General features: G+C 41.7%; 3 protein-coding genes across 3 annotated transcripts in view; 1 reads left to right on the top strand and 2 right to left on the bottom strand.

Annotated features, from left to right (window-relative positions):
• Nucleotides 1–1,255, bottom strand: part of col12a1b (collagen, type XII, alpha 1b) — a 148,033-nt gene extending 146,778 nt beyond the window's left edge. Inside the window, exons 1-2 of the mRNA XM_013910747.1 lie at nt 997–1,255; nt 196–311 (exon numbers count right to left, since the gene is read on the bottom strand). Of these exons, the coding sequence (XP_013766201.1) occupies nt 196–274 (79 nt within the window). The 5' untranslated portion in view covers nt 275–311; nt 997–1,255. The remainder of the gene's footprint in view (nt 1–195; nt 312–996) is intronic.
• Nucleotides 1,256–7,404: 6,149 nt separating this feature from the next.
• On the top strand, nt 7,405–10,766 carry naa20 (N-alpha-acetyltransferase 20, NatB catalytic subunit). The gene is made up of 6 exons (XM_005732730.2): nt 7,405–7,528; nt 8,087–8,111; nt 8,284–8,374; nt 9,126–9,261; nt 9,357–9,502; nt 10,481–10,766. The coding sequence occupies exons 1-6, from the start codon at nt 7,476–7,478 to the stop codon at nt 10,564–10,566; spliced, it is 537 nt and encodes a 178-aa protein (XP_005732787.1). The 5' UTR covers nt 7,405–7,475; the 3' UTR covers nt 10,567–10,766.
• Nucleotides 10,759–16,509, bottom strand: part of crnkl1 (crooked neck pre-mRNA splicing factor 1) — an 8,091-nt gene continuing 2,340 nt past the window's right edge. The window contains exons 2-14 of the mRNA XM_005732732.1: nt 16,218–16,370; nt 15,848–15,939; nt 15,477–15,635; nt 14,956–15,122; nt 14,227–14,405; nt 13,955–14,125; nt 13,501–13,692; nt 13,283–13,342; nt 13,088–13,168; nt 12,436–12,675; nt 11,752–11,853; nt 11,378–11,626; nt 10,759–11,211 (exon numbers count right to left, since the gene is read on the bottom strand). Of these exons, the coding sequence (XP_005732789.1) occupies nt 10,837–11,211; nt 11,378–11,626; nt 11,752–11,853; nt 12,436–12,675; nt 13,088–13,168; nt 13,283–13,342; nt 13,501–13,692; nt 13,955–14,125; nt 14,227–14,405; nt 14,956–15,122; nt 15,477–15,635; nt 15,848–15,939; nt 16,218–16,370 (2,220 nt within the window). The 3' untranslated portion in view covers nt 10,759–10,836. The remainder of the gene's footprint in view (nt 11,212–11,377; nt 11,627–11,751; nt 11,854–12,435; nt 12,676–13,087; nt 13,169–13,282; nt 13,343–13,500; nt 13,693–13,954; nt 14,126–14,226; nt 14,406–14,955; nt 15,123–15,476; nt 15,636–15,847; nt 15,940–16,217; nt 16,371–16,509) is intronic.

The raw sequence follows: 16,509 nt of genomic DNA, 5'->3' as shown, positions 1-16,509 counted from the left end.
ATCAAACAGAAGTTAAAATCAGAAGTTCAAACAAATCAATCCACAGGTACACATTTGCTTCAGTGATTTTTTTTTATTCATTTAGACTAAAAGTGCAGCTACACACAGCAGGCAGAGGAGAGACAGAGGTGAGAGGAGGTGGAAGAATTCAGATGTGTTGAATTAAAAGAAGTGGAGGAGGAGGAGCGGCTTTACCTTGCTCCTGGGCCTGAGAGGAGGACAGCAGCAGTGCCAGGACGGCAGCAACCGCTGCCAGAGAGAGCCTGCTCTTCATCTTCAGCTCCGCTGGTCTCAGCAGTGCATGAATGAAACTGCGAGAGGAACCAAGGAGGCAGTTAAACTCCCTCAGGGCTTCATAAGACTGTTAATCCTATCTGAACGAGAACCTCGGAGCTCATTAATCTTCATTCAAATCTACATCAGGCTGAAAAGTTATCAGAATACGCCGCTTTGGAGAGAGGAATGAGTCTGAAAGTCATCCTGACGCTTGAAAAAGTTCCACAAGCAGCGACAAAAGACTTACACGACAGACTTCATATGTATAAATGTGTAAAACTCGCCAAAATCTACATATTGAAACTTTTAAAACTTCCCACAAAAATCCCACAAAAGCAAATCATTAGCTCATCTTTCCCCGTAAAATTCCGTTTTTCCACTTTCTAAAGGAGCTCGAGTTATTGTTGCATTAACTCTGCAGACTCCAATCAAGTATTTCATATCTCCGCCTGATGAAAATGACCCACTCTAACGGGCACAAAGTCTTTCCATTTTATCTTAATGGCGAGTTGAGCTGTAGCGCCGTGCGCAATTACGCACGGCAATGTCGAGAAATAATCCACGCATTCACAAAATAGTCCAAATAAATATAGAAATGAATGGAATATTATTGAATTCAGATAACTCAATATTTAAACCTGAAAAAAGCCTGTAATAAATCGTGACAAAAATAATCCCCCACAGATGGTACCAAAAATGTAAAAACCATGCACGACTGACCTATAGAGATGGCTGGCTGAATTTTAGTTTTGCTCAAAAAGAAAAAAAATTAAAAGGATAAAGGTTTCGCTGTAGACCCCCAGCCCGACACAAGGGAGAGTGAGGTGGTACGGAGTTGAAGTCAGGGCGCTCCGCGGATTTCTGCTTCCCAGACGCGTCGGCGAGCCTCCTTCCAAGTGGGAAGAGTCTCCACACAATCTGCTACTTAACAGGGGGGCTGCTCCCAGCTCTGCCTACCCCGCCGCGAGCTCTTACGACATCCAGCCGGGCCAAAAGTGATGTGTAACCTCTGAAAATGCAGCACGGAAGGACTCACACACTCGGAAACTTTTACATAGTTTTCTGCATTCCTTTCCGGTGATGAAGGGCTTCTGTGCGTCTCGGCCGCAAGGAGACAGCAGCAGAGCGGGGTCGCGGGGGATTAGTGGGGGAAAACTGTCAGAGGTTTTTACCCACTTTAAATTTTGTGAATCAACGGGAAAATATTACACAGTCTAGTAAACGAAACCCCGCGTCAGTCTTTTCCTTTTTAATCTGGAGTCCAGGGCCGGAACTGAAGTTTCTGGGGTCCTGGCAGGAGCTCACTAAGCTGGAGCAGCTGCTTCAACTCAGTTCCACTCTGTGATCTGAAAGGTTACTCATAATATAAAGAATATACATGCAGTGTCTTAAAGGAAGTCCAGATATTTATTATATTTTTTAAAAGGACAGGATGTAGATTTTACTATAATAGCTCCAAAGTTGATCTGTGGCTTCCAGCATTCATCTGTTTTTAAGGTATCCAAAATAAATTGTTACATTATCAAGACTCCACTGTATGATACTGGCAACTCTGGTGTGCAGAGGCAAAATGACCCCAAAATTATTAACTTCCCCCAAATGATTACATGTTCATACACTCCACTTAGACCATCATTGATTTTAGTCTTACACAGCACCCTATGAGTCCTAAAATATTAGGGCACTGAGGGATGGTACCACCAGTACTTCCAACTGAACCTATAATTTGGTACAGTAGATACCACAAAATACAGTAACTGACAATTTGTCAAAGCACATAAAAAAAATCCACCCTTATTTCTAAAGTTTCTGCTCCCAAAATTTGTTAAAGTAACTCTGAAATTGCTTGGCTGTTGTAATCCTTTGTTATGGGGCCTCTTTAATGATTATTTTTTAAACCCAACTGTCAAAACTTTCTCAAATTCAACGCAGCAACCTGAGTTATGATTTTGTGAACATTGATATTTTCCAACTTTTAAGGGTATCAATTAAATTCTTTTTGCTATCTCCTCCAAAAATATCCAAGTTTTCACAATTTTAAAGGTACAGTGTGTAAAACCTCACCAATGGACAAAAGATTGCAATCAACTGAGTTCTGTTTTTTTAACTCCTCCCATTTCAACAACAACAGAATCCTAACTACAGTGGTTGCTGTAGCTCAAACAAGTCTGGCCACTGTTCATCTGTAGTGAGTGTAGGCTGTCAGCACACTGTTTACCTCAGCTGTCATTATGCTGGGTTTCCACATCAATTTACTCTGGAGTGTGCTTTTACATTTTGAATAAGAGTCGATGATTAAGAAAAGCTCAGTTCTGTCCAGTGATAGCAGTAAGGTGTCATTGGAGGAGAGTGGGGATGTCCTGAACCTTTCTGAATTAACTCTCATATAATGTGAGAATGCAGTGTATATATGAGAGGAAAAGTGTGATTTAATAAAAAAATATTAGCTGGCGAAATGTTAACTTACAACCAGCTGTTGTTGTTGTTGCTTAGCCGGCCCATAGCTGTCTGCAGACGGCAGGGTTGAATGTCTATTCTCCTGACGATAAGTACTTTTGACTATGTTGGCAATAAATGATCATGAGCTGAATGTTGATGGAAAAAGACTAATCTCCATGTTCACTATTTCCATATGAAGGAGTTATTATTTACACTCATCCAACTCACAAAATACACGAGAACTGCATATTTTACCTTATGTTTAAATGTTATTTTGCTGTTGCTACTGTTATTGTATTATTGTAAGGTGACCTTGAGGGTCTTAAAGGTGCCTATAAATAAAATGTATTATTAATATTGTTATTAGTAGTAGTAGTTGTAGTAGTAGTAGTATATTTTTTCTAGTTTGATTAACAACAACAGACATAATCTAAAGTTTTTATTTGATACCAACAACAAACTTCTTCATCCTCCTCACTTTGCTATCACTCCAATATCTTCTAATGACTGCGAAAAAATTCACCGGCAAGATCAACAGTATCAGATCACAGCTCAAGTCTGTACCACTTTAACCACCCAAGTCGCTCACCCATTTCTGTTGTCTGAGTTCAAACCATTTCTTCAATAGCTCTTTTGGATATCGTCTCACATATCCGCACTTTACCCTGCCAAACCGACATCATGCCTCCTAAATTCATTAAAGAGTTTCTCCCTGTCATCTCCTCCAGCTTCTCTCTATTGTCAATCAGTCCCTTTTTATCAGTCAGTTCCAGATTACTTTAAAACAGCCGGCATCTTTCCTCTACTAAAAAACCCCTCCTTAGATCCCACTGTTTAAAACAATTAAAGGCAAATTTCCAAACTCTCATTTATTTCCAAACTCCTTGAGAAAGTTTATGCTTGTCAGCTCCTTCAGATTGTTGAAGGAAACATCTTTGATAAATTCCAATGCGGTTACAGACATTATTGAAAATTACTAACGACAACCTTATGCGCTCGGATGAGGCTGAACATCCCATTTTAGTCCTGCTCGGCCTTTGATACTGTTGATCATGCTACTCTTATTAGCAGACTACAAAACTGGGTTGGCATCAGTGGCACTGCTCTCAAATGGTTTTCTTCATACTTATCAAACAAATATTTCAGAATTCCTATTAATCGATGTATATTGTAATCTGTAATGCTCGTATGTGGAGTGCCCCAGGGTTCAATCCATGGACCAGTTCTGTTTCTTTTATATATGTTACCGCTGAGCCAACAAATTGATGGTTTTATTGGAATCTCCTACCACTACTATGCAGATGACACACAGTGACATTTTTCTGTCGAGCTCAACAACCTCTCCTGTCTCCTGTTTTGATTTTGTTTTTTGCCATTATTAATGGGATCTATTCTAATTCTCAGTTCCTGTAGACCTGAGGTTCCAGTGCTCAGCCCAGGCAGCTAAGGCAGGTATTCAGTACAACGGCCCCCTCACCAATAATATACAATCATCTGCTAAAAACCTTGGTATCACTTTTGATCAGCAGCTGAATTTTGAAAATCATATCTCGAAGATCACCCAGTCTTGTTTCCTTCATTTGAGAAATATTGTGAAAATCAAACTTTTAATGTCAGTAAGTCATCTTAAACTTTTAGTACACACTTTGATTATTGCAATTTACTTTTCACATGTGTCTCTCAGTCCTCCAAAGCTCATCTTCAATAGGCAGCAGCAAGGCTGCTAACAAAACTAGCTGGCAGTCTCATATTACACCTATCCTTGCATCCCTCCACTGCCTTTCAGTGTAATTCAGGATCTACTATAAAATTCTGTTATTAACTTATATAGCTGCTTATTTACCTGAGCTTCTAACATCTTATCCATGCAGCCGACCTCTCAATCGTCTAACCAGGGCCTTCCTATCCTCGCTGTGATTTTAAAAACAGAGGTGATCTGTGCTTTTGAGGTTGTAGCGCTCAAACTGTGGAACAGCCTTCCTCAGTCAATCAGATCGGTTATTTGTTTTAAGCGAATGCTGAAAACTCTTTTTTATAGAGTTTCATTAATCCGTTCCCTTCATTCGTTGCCATAGTTTGAAACCATGTGTGCATGTATGTGTGTATGTTGGAATAAATGTTTGTCGGTGTGGCTGATTATGTGTGTATTTATGTGTTTGTATGTTTTAACATGTACATTTATCTTCAGTGTGTGGCTCTTATTTGAACTGTGAAGCACTTTGTAACTCTGTGTTTTGAAGAGTGCTATATAAATAACTTTGTTATTATTATTATTTATTTATTTATTTTATGTTTGTTTTAGAGCCTTGGCTTCAGTTCAGGGGCTATATAGTTTGAAGGAGCTATTTATGGTCTTGATATTTAAAGTGACTTGTAAGGTTTACTACATATGTGGTCCATCTCTAGGCAACTACCCAAAACATAATTAGACGGAATGATGGCATTCATCTCCTCCACGTGGAAGCCACGGCAACGTGGCGGCTTCCACAAACCTGCTCCTATGTATTTTTAATAGATTAATTCTAAGTTTACAACTACACATCAGTTTTTAAAAGATGTAAATACACACTAATAAATGGATATTTATGAGCATACAAGCTTTTTTCCTGTTAAATAACAAAAAAACAAAACAGAAAAAGACTCACTGTAACTTTAAGATGAAATAAATCTTAACTCGCAACTAATCTAAAGGTAGTTGTAGAGCCCTCAAATGTATACATGTGAGCTTGTAACAATCCTAACTGATGAAAAACTAGGATTAACATGTTACAAAAAACTTTTGTCTCAAACCAATAAACAATATGACAAAAAGGCAACATAAGAAAATCTGTTACATTTACATGTCACATTGACAGGCATGTGTTGTATTTAGCATATGTAACTAAACAAAAATGCCGTTACGTTTTTTAAAGGACCTTTTTAATAAGAACTGAAGTAAAACCTTCACCAGGAGGGGGCAATGTTTGACCAGTGGATGTCAACCTCCTGCGCCATCTTGTGGAGCAAATTGGTATTACACAAAAGTACAGCCCAGCCCTAGTTTACCTTCATTTGGTATCTTTTAGACACAAAGGTTAAGTGGTTATTTTTACACAATCTGTGTCAAGCTTTTGTTCGGTTCCACTGTGGTGGCCTCTTTTGACACGGGAGCAGCTCAAGGTAGATTTTATTACATTTGGTTACTTTTAAACTATTTTAAACAAAAGGTACAGGAATGGAGTGCAGCAATGTTGTTTAGAAATAAATTGTATTGTGTTATAACCTTAGTGTCTATCATACCACCATTTTTACAACAAAATCAGCTGTTAAATCATGTTCAACGAAATGAAGAATGGACTATTTAGCACCTCCTGGAGGCTGAGAAGCTCTCATCAGCTCAGCACAGACACATTTCCAACCACCCCTGCTGCTTATTACTTAAATATTTCTCCAGCATTAGTGTTATTTTATGCAGACAGGTAGCAGTTACTCTCTTTGTGTCTCTGTCTGTGGTTTTCAGCACTGTTTAATCACAGAAGCAGCATGTTATCTTTCACAGCAGATTCCTTTCTGTTGGTTTTCATTCAGATGGGAGCTGCAGCTCATCTGGGTACTTTAAAATGTTAAATGATCTGTGGTGGGTGTGGGCTGATAGCAGAAGTGGCCCGGGGCTGACATGCTCGGGTGAATTAAAACAGACAACAGAGAAGAACCCACCCAACAGAAACTGCAGATGAACGTGAGGTCTGTGCCAAGAGAAACACGTATTCTCAGAAGGTTTCTCATAGTGCTCCCTGCTGGATTCTCCTTTCTCTTATTTTTGCGCATATACACGAACACTCCAAACAATATCTTATTATTAAGAAGATTAAATGTCTCATTAATCCTTGCACACAGATTACAGAGGCTTCACTGTTAGTCTGTCCTCAAGTCTCTGTTTATTTGGATATGGCGCCCTCCCCTGGCAGAAGAAAGACATTTTTTGTTGCTTTTGTTCGAAGTTTTCAAATCAGTCAAATATGAGAAAGGCTCCCACATGACCACCCCCAGAATAATTAAGAAAAAGAATAATAGCTTTACTGAAGTTTATTTAATGCAAAATTTTACATTCATATTGTGAATATTTTCTGAGTTAAATGCCCTCAAAGTACATAGGAGTGGACTGAAATGCATAAGGACAATGAAAAACAACTGAAAAATAACTTTATGCTCCGTTAAAAACTGCAAATAAATATTACACGCAACCCAAGAGTCACAATGCAAAGACTTAATCTTGCAGTTTGTTTTTATATGAGTATCAGTATCATAGTTTAACAGCTGAACTGCACCCGTTTAACATCTGTGATGCAGAGGAACCGATACTCTGGATGTTTGACCTGCTCTTTGAGAATTCACTGCAGAAAACTTCAAAGTGCATTTTGGACAAACGTTCGAGGGTCATATCACCATGTGGGATAGCTGGCTGAACAAAAGTTAAAGCATATGAAAGGTCTTTTTTTTTACATACATTCTGACACCAGGCTCATCGTATAAGCTGCCATGGGTAAAAATACTTTTCAAATACAGTTTTTATAGCATGAAGGTCAAACCTTAAATATACTGAAATTAATCAGCTGATTCTGCGACGGTAAAATTACAAACCCTTAAAAATCTAGTTTTTGTCAATAGTGTAGTACCTGCCTTATCCCTTTGGGGACGCTGCTCCTTTTTCATCGCCTCCTAAAGGTAGCCGATATCTCGTTGTCTCTATGGGGTGAAAGGTCACGCTACAGTGAGCCAAGATGACAACTCTGCGGCCGTTTACATGCGATGATTTGTTTAAATTCAACAATATGTGAGTAGGGTTTCGTTCTTTTAGCACATAAGCTGTAATTTAACGCTGTTTCTGGTGTGACTGATGGGAATGGATGCAGCTTGTGTGTTCGGTGTGCGGCTGCGCCATTCCTGACCAAACTTCATGCAAAAATCACATCATTTAGCGACTCGGGTCATACAGACCTCAACACTTTCAGCATGTTGATAAACAACCTTCTACGTTTAATAACTGAAAATTATAGTTTTGTTGGCAAAGCTGCTACATACTCGGCACACCGAGACCACGCAGGATTAAGAAGAAGCTGTGTATTTATATGTGTGTGTGGAATTAAAGTCTGTGGGTGTAAGTCGAGCAAAGACATGCCGAATTTTCCTATAGACACAACGGAAACATTTAGGCTATTTGCGTAACTTAAATGCCCATATGTGATGCTAAAAATTATAAATTTGCCGTTATTTCTGTTGAGTTTTGTTCGTTTCTCTCCATGTTAGAATAACGAAAGGGCTTGGTAGGAAATGGATAATTGGATGTGAATGTTAACGGCTCATTGATGTTTTTGTGTGTTTTGTCCATCAGAAACCTGGATCCTCTCACAGAGACTGTATCCTTTACCTGTGTTCTGCTTATTTAAGCTTCAGGGCCCACTCGCGGATGGCATCCACATTTAATTACACCGATGCAGTAATAATAAGGAGTACCTGACATTATATAAAGCGTATTTTAAGTGTGTTTCCTCTTACTCTGGATAGTTTTCTTTAACCTTTGACCTCCAGTATGGGATCCCGTTTTACCTGCAGTACCTCGCTCACTGGCCGGAGTACTTTATTGTTGCTGAGGCTCCTGGAGGAGAACTGATGGGCTACAGTAAGTCCTCCTGCCTCCACAGAGGTTAAGGTCATCTTTTAACTCTCGAGAAACCATGCTAGCCTCTAAAATGACATAATAATAAGTCATACAGGAAAATACATATATTTGTATTTACCTCATCTGGGTGTAGTTTGCGGAGAAGGATGGGAGTGTCGGTCTACATATGTTCTGCCATGTCCAAAATGTGTCCATACCCCCTCAAACTAAAATCAGAACAAAACTTCTGTGCAGCGATGACACCACAAGGGCAGGGCATGATTCTGATCCTGTTTTGTTTCATATCCAACCTGATTCATGTGCAGCTTTTCCATGTACCACACAAAAAAAAGAAAGGTCAGAGCAGCAGGTCATTTTACGGGGAGGCCTTCAAAAAGCCTAGAATAACAGAGGGCTGATCCATGGAAAGATGAGCCCTAACCTGACTGCTCTGTGATGCTGTGAAACTCTCACACATTTATTGAGTTGTAAACGTTCAAAGGTTTGGAGACAGGCTACAGATGACTCCTCCAAAGGAAGTGTGTTATGGATGACTAAAGCTAATTATGCATTGATTCATTTATTTGTACAGCATGTGGTGCCGTTTCATTCTGACATGATTTAGACACTGAAGGTAGCGTGCTGAGCAGACCTGCAGCTATACGCAAGCCTGTTTGAACAGAGGGTGCAGATTTAGAACAGATCCTGGGCAGTTTTAAATAAATCCTGTAACTCTCGCCTGAGTCTGAGGTCATGTGGAACTTTCTTGCAGTTATGGGGAAGGCGGAGGGATCTGTGGCTCGCGAGGAGTGGCACGGCCACGTCACCGCTCTGTCCGTGGCCCCGGAGTTCAGACGGCTTGGCCTGGCCGCCAAACTCATGGAAATGCTGGAGGAGATCTCAGAGAGGTTCGTATCAGGACTGGGATGAAAACTGTGCGAGCCTATCCCTCACATTTTCAAATCTCTTGATTTTTGACGTCTGTGACTTTGACCTGTTGTAGGAAAGGCGGATTCTTCGTGGATCTGTTCGTACGAGTGTCCAACCAGGTGGCAGTGAACATGTACAAACGTCTGGGCTACAGCGTGTACAGGACAGTCATAGAGTATTACTCTGCCAGCAATGGAGAGCCAGATGAAGATGCTTATGGTAAGATCGCAGCAGAGTCATTTTTATCTCAGAAAGGTTTCTAACTGCATCTGCAGCCAATCAGAAAGTTGCTTCCTTTATTGCCTTCCCCAGCTGTTAAATTCACAGCTGATGTGATTTGCACAGACGTTACCATAGCAATGAGCAATATTAAAACAATCCAGGAGACTTGAATTGGTGCACAGATGTACGGCAGCTTTTAGCATCATCATGAATTATTCTGACCTCTGCAGCAGGATGCAAACAACTGATTTTTATGATCTGCATGAAGCAACATGTATCTGAACTGTATTAGAGTGCATTTGACCCCCAAAAGTGCCTCAAACCACCAACCAACTACAGGTCATCTACTAACCTTGGAGATAGTCGATGACGTGCTCTACCTCCCGAGCCACAGCCACCCGAATTTGTTTTCAAATTGGTAAGGACTTGAATATCTCTCATGTGACAGATGTTCCACATGGGGTCTGTCTCAAGTTCAACCTCTCTTGAGAAATTTGACACTCGTTCAGGTTCATCTCCTCTGTCAGTGCGCCCCAGGGTGGCTGTGGCTACAATGTAGCTTGCCATCACCAGTGTGTGAATGTGTGTGTGAATGGGTGGATGACTGGATGTGTAAAGCGCTTTGGGGTCCTTAGGGACTAGTAAAGTGCTATATAAATACAGGCCATTACCATTAGCCCCAGTATGCTGTACAGTGTTCCATCATCAGATGTTTTATCGTTTTCCGATTGCTGTCATTCTGACCGGTGTGACAGATGTGGATCTTAAACGTCGGTGCACTGACAGAATACTTAAATTTTTAATTTAACTGCTGATGTTAGTTTTGAAACAACAGTGAGAGACTCTAATACAGCACCGTTCAGCTCACCGACAGCTCTGTGCCTTCTGCTCTAAACTTAAAATAAATTTACATGGTTTTTATTAATTTACGAAGTGTGTTACTAAAGGACAAAACCTGCTGCCTTTCTCCTTCAGACATGAGGAAAGCTCTGTCCAGAGACACGGAGAAGAAGTCGATCATCCCACTGCCGCACCCCGTCAGACCCGAGGACATCGAATAACAGCAGACTGTGGCTCTCTGACTCTGTGATACTCGTACATTGATAAACTGTCATTCCTCAGAGAGCCACTGGTCCTACAAAGAGTTTCATCTACTGTAAATATTAAATGAACATTTAGAAAAAGAACACACAACACGTGACTTTGAGCTGATGTTTGTGTAATCGCACAAAGAAAACATACAATAAAGACTCGTTTAAGAAAAATAAAAATAAAAAAAATACTAGAAAAATCCAGACTGTCTGCTCCCCTCGAGTCCCTGAGTGGGGAATTTACTCTTTATCTTCCTCGCTGCTCCTGCTCTCCTTCCTCTCTCCACCTTTCTCCTCCTCCTCACTCTCGCTGCTGCTGCTGCTGTCGTTGTCGTCGTCTCTGTCGTCGTACGTTTTCTCCTGTTCAGTCTCAGCCGCAGTTTCTCTGCTGGACGCAGTCGTCAGCCGATTCTCAGGAGAAGCTGCCGCCTCCACAGACTGTTTTGTTGTCTCTTCAGCTGCCGGCGGACCATTTTCTGGAAGCGTCTCGTCGTCTTCCGTGATGACCTGCTGCTTCTTCCACATCTTGGCCATGGCGAGCAGCTTGAGGTTGGGCTGATTGGCGGCGTCCTCTGGAAAGATGTAATCGTAGTACTCTTCCCAGCCAGCGTCCGACTGATGGGATGGAATTATATCAGGACAAATAAGAACGATCCAATTATTGTAAATTAGGTTTTTAATTAATCCATTAGTTATTTTTGTGTATAAAAAAAAAATCAGTATTTGAGAAAACATTTCTGGTGGCTGTCACCATCCAGCTGTGACAATGTCCATCTCTTACCCCATCCTCGGCAGTCAGCTTCCTCCTCTTCTTCACCTTCTCCGGCAGCAGCTTCCTCACCCGCTCTCTAGTGCTGTCTGTGCCGAACTCCTTCTCGAAGTCTCTCCAGGACTCGAGCAGCATCAGCCTCTCCTCCTTCTCCTCGCAGTTCCTCATGCTCCTATTGGCTTCCTCATAGATCTGCCGGCACTTCTGCAGTCGGTCGGGGCCGTCCACCGACAGCTCGAACTTGGCGTAGCTGATCCAAACCTGCAGGAGAAGAAGACGGTAAGCACAGAGCTTGATGGCTGGCAGGTCACACGAAAGACATGAAATATTTTTACTATAGACAGTTTGTTAGATCTGGGATCAGGTTTGTGGAGTGCAGCTCTCACCTTGACGTGCTGAGTGCGCTGCAGTAGCCTTTTGTAAAGGTTTCTGGTGTTTTCAAACTCTTCCTGCTCAATTTCAAAGTCGATATAGGACTTCCACAGAACCTGCGGGCATAACAGACGTGAGTGCACTGAATTCATCAGCAGGGCAGCAATGTCAAGCGTGAGATAAGAAGTCGAACATATTTCAGTGAAAATGAAGCTACAGGAAGGTTTTTAAAAGAAATTAAAATAAAGGATCATTTTACAAAATGTTACGATCTTTAAACAGAAACCTAGCTTGACTTTGATCTCACTTTGCTTCATGAACACTAATCCAGGATTACATGAAGCTGCTTATCAACTGTTTAGTCTGGGTTCCTGTCCTATGAATGGAGTACACTGTAGGAGATGAATTACTGTGACAGTAAAAACTGATGATGAAATGTGATGTTCACAAAAATCACAATAAGAAGCTTTAAAAACAGTCGAATAAGTTCAAAACCTGAACACCACACTTGAGTGCGTCACTGTGACGCACCCACTGTATCTCACTCACCAGGCTTCTTCTCCTCTTCCTTCACATGACCCCTGATTTAAAAGTATTCCAAAAATAGATAAGAAGGCATTTCTTTTCCTCCCATCATTAAAATGCTATTTAACTTTCACCACCAGGGGGCAGCATTTGTGTGAGAGGTTTCCAGTTACCTCTGGCATGTCCAGCCGTGGCTGCCCGATGGCGAGTTCGAAGATGGCCCGAGCCCGCTCGATGTCTCCCAGGATTGTCTCCAGTTCAGCAAACTTGATCCAGGTGGTGCAGTTTTCGGGGGTGAACTCGAGGTATTTCTCGTACAGCTTTCTACAGCGGTCGAACTCTCGCAGCTGCAGCTCCAGCTCGATGTAGCCCTTCAGCAGTTTGTTCTTCGGGCATTTCCCGATCGCCGTGCCCTGAGGAGAGAAATACTGATGAGAAGAAAGCGGACACAGACGCTGATGCCATTCTTCCTGTGGAGCCAGTGAGTTACACTCATCTGACTGAACTCGGCATAGAGCAAGAGGGGCACTGGAGGCGAGCAAGAGGAGACGCCTTTGTTCTGCAAAAGTTTTCTTTTTGCAGTTCTCATTCCGTTTTCTTTCGCCTGATTTTAAGTTTTGCTTTTATTACTTTAAAAGACACTTTTTGCTCTACCCCCATCCTCTGCAAAAAGACTGATACAAGAAAGTATGAACGGAAGCTCGTTTTTTAAAAACTACTTATTAAGTCACCCAAAATGTAACATAATACAGCACTCTATGCGTTCAGTTTACATCTGACTGCACAACGTGTGGTGCTTTTGCACGTGCATCTGAGGAATCTTACCATGATCTTTCTGGCTGCCTGCAGGTTCTTCTGTCGGATCTCAAACTGAGCAAAGAGCAGCCAAATCTTAGCAAATGTGAACTGAAACAAAACAACGACAGACACAATCAGGTGAACACCTTTACACAAGAACACCTTTACTATAATGCATGAGTGGTTTCACTGAAGAGGTGCGGCCTTTAATGTGTAAATTACCTTCTTGTGGGGGATGAGTTCCAGACAGGCCTGATAAACCTGCCTCGTTCTCTCGGGATCCTGCCATCACAGAGTTTTGTTTAATCGCACACATCACTGTCAGACGTCTCGTTTTACATTTCTTTACAGCCTGGTTATGTCTGTTGCTTGAGAACATGATTCAGATCTGTGTCCTTTACTTTGTTGGAGGTTAACAAGATGCCGAATGATGGACCCACCTTGACCTCGAGCTCCTCATACAGACCGTAGTTGATCCACAGGTAGATGTATCGCCTCCAGTGTCTCTTCTCCTGGATGGGTGGGATGTTGGCGATGGCTCTTTCATAGACATCTCTCACCGTATCTGCGTCGGCGTCGCTCTCCACCAGACGGAGGTAATCGAACCAGGCGTCGTAGTTGTGTGGATTTGCCTGGGATTATGAGTGTATGATTTATTTTTTTAGCATTTCATTTTCCCCGTAACTTTCCCAAACAGCAGAGTAGGTGACATAAAACCTGCAAGTTAACAATTAAGCGAAAACCCCAAATACGAAGCCTATTTTGTTTCTTACACCAGTACAGAGAAAACAAACCAATCAGGGCGTTAAATCTGTAGACAAGGAAAATGAACCCATCTTCCTCCTTTGTTCCACTTTCTACAGATTTCCAGACGTAATTCCTTAAAACTGATACCTTAACTTCCTCTTCGTACTGGAACCTTCGCTTGCTGACGATGACATCCTCAATACCTCTGCGGTCTCCAAACTTCTTCTCAAACATGGTGTAGTTTTTGAAGAGCTCCTGTGCCTGATGTTTAGGGATTCTGTCCAAAGCGTACTTATAGATCACCCGGACTCGCTCGAACTGCAAAGGTAGAGAACAAAAGTAAATAAATACATTACACAATATGATCTCCAACAAAATGAAAGCCAGAAAGAAGTTTGAGAAGTCTGAGCTGCACTCGCCTCCTTCTGAGTCTCCTCAAACCTGGCGAAGGCCACAAAGAGGTTTTCGTCTACATGTTCCTCCCCAAAGAACTCCACTGCCCGCTCATATATTTTCCTGCCGTGGGCGATGTAGCCGTGCTTCTCTTCGAAGCGAGCGTACTTGATCCAGTTTTTCACCTCAGGGTGAACGATGACAAGTGCAGCGACGTTAAGGCAAACGCACCATCACAAAGGTCGTGAGATAAAACAATCAGAATAAAATAATAGCATGAATAAAGTGTTCAGCAACAGTAAAGACAGCTAGATGGAGGTGGAGGATGAAGAAAACTGGGGAGAAATGCTCCAACAGAAGAGATGGTTCTGTGTGGCTTGTGAAGCCCCGACCACACACAGAGACGGGGAACCAGGTGAGGCAAGGAAAAGGCATTCCTCAAGGTTAATCAGTATTTTAGGGTTTATTCTTCCACCTTGAAGGTGAGTTGATAAAAAGTGATATTATAGTTTACATAAACATATAAAGAGGAAGTCTGACAGCAACCTCTGTTGTCTTTCAGAGAACATAATTTGTAGCTTTGAGAAGAAAACAGCCCTGATAATAATGAACTCAGGCTCTGTGGGACGACTCAGACCATCACCCTGATCGCGCTTTTTGTTTCTGTATTTTAAAGTTTTATTATATTGTTTGAATTTAACTGTGGGGAAACAATTCCCAGTATCCTGCATGTTAGTAAAGCAACAAAAGGATATATCGCTCATAAATGGTGCGGGCTTTCTCCACCTCCTTGTAGCGCAGCTCAAAGTTGATGTAAGAGTGCCAGGCCTGCTCTTCAGGCTCCCATTCCATCCATCGCTCAAAGACCTGCCTGCAGCCGGCGATGTTTCCCAGCATCTCCTCCATGTAGGTGTACTTGTACCTGTGCAAAGGAACAGCATTCAAAATATTACACACAGAAGATTTAACAAAAACAGACAACAGATGCACAGCACAGACTCTCCATCAGAGCTGTACAATCACAAGCAGACTCACACTCACACACGATGCACTTTTCAAAGTTTAGAACACATCGTTTACGTCCGATTACATCTCAGCGACTCTATTGTTAGATAAGCGTCAATAAAGTATCAGCCAACAAATGCATTTATTTAATCTTTAACTACAAAAAAGGACTGAAAATTGTGACTGTGCCACTTGTGAAAGCCTGCTGATATTTTAGAAAACAAAACAATCAAGAAATAAATAAAGCAATGAAATGATTTTTAAGTCCTACCAGAACTGGTTGACTCGTGGGAGGATGGTGATGGCTCTGTCCCAGATGTTGCGGGCATGGTTCACCTGGCGGCTTTTCATCTCTATCTCGGCGTACTTTAGCCACAGAGTGACATTGCGATGATCGACATCTAGCGCCCGCTCGTAAATGGAACGAGCTCTGAAACGAGGGTAACCGTTGGTGAGGTAAAAGTGGACCATGCAGACACATGGGCATGAGAAATATTTCTAAAAAGTTTACTAAAATGTTAAAAGATGTGATGACCAATTCCACTTATTTCAGTACGACCAAGACTAAGATGTTTGTGATTGGACCCCTGCGAAGTTGTAGCCATTTAATATTCTGACTTTCAGCAGATTTTGCCTCAGTACCTCTGGATCTCCTTCAGACTTTCCTCCCATTGTGCGTATTTGATCCAGTTACTGATGACGGTCCGGTTCTTCCTGATGTTGTCCTCAAAGCTCTGAAAGAAAAAGATATTCGTCATGTCCAAAAACTATAAAAACATTTTTGTGTGCTGGAAACGTCTCAAATTTTCCGGTTAGATTAAAACTACAAACACTTGTTTAACTAAGCATGAGTATTAGAGCAAAAGTAAAACAAGAGAGCAACACACTTCAAATATTTTATGCTGGCTTTTTAAAACATAAATAAAGCTGTTAAAAATTCTTGCAGAAAGGGCGGTATGAGTAAGAGCAATGTGAACACTACCAGCAGAGAAAATATGATGGAAGCGCTTACCTTCCTCTTCCTCAGTTTGTAGTCATTGAGCTCCTCCTGATCGGTGATCTTCTGTTTCGGTGGTGGTGGCAGGAGTTCGAGCTCTCTCTCTTTGGCTTCCCTTAGCAGCTGCTCTGCAGTGATCTGAACCTCTGCCGGAGCTTTATTCTTCACCTAAAACACATCACAAAATACAATTAGCGTGAGCAGCAGTGAGAAGTTCAGGGTCTCTCCAAAGATCCTCAGGATTTTCTATACAGGCGCTGTGGAGAGCATCCTCACACAGAACATGACATCGTGGTTTGGGAACAGC

Source organism: Pundamilia nyererei, unplaced genomic scaffold (assembly GCF_000239375.1).
Source record: "Pundamilia nyererei isolate P.nyererei 1_Seehausen unplaced genomic scaffold, PunNye1.0 scaffold00048, whole genome shotgun sequence".
Lineage (NCBI taxonomy): Eukaryota > Metazoa > Chordata > Actinopteri > Cichliformes > Cichlidae > Pundamilia > Pundamilia nyererei.
This window is presented reverse-complemented; position numbering and strand designations above follow the sequence as displayed.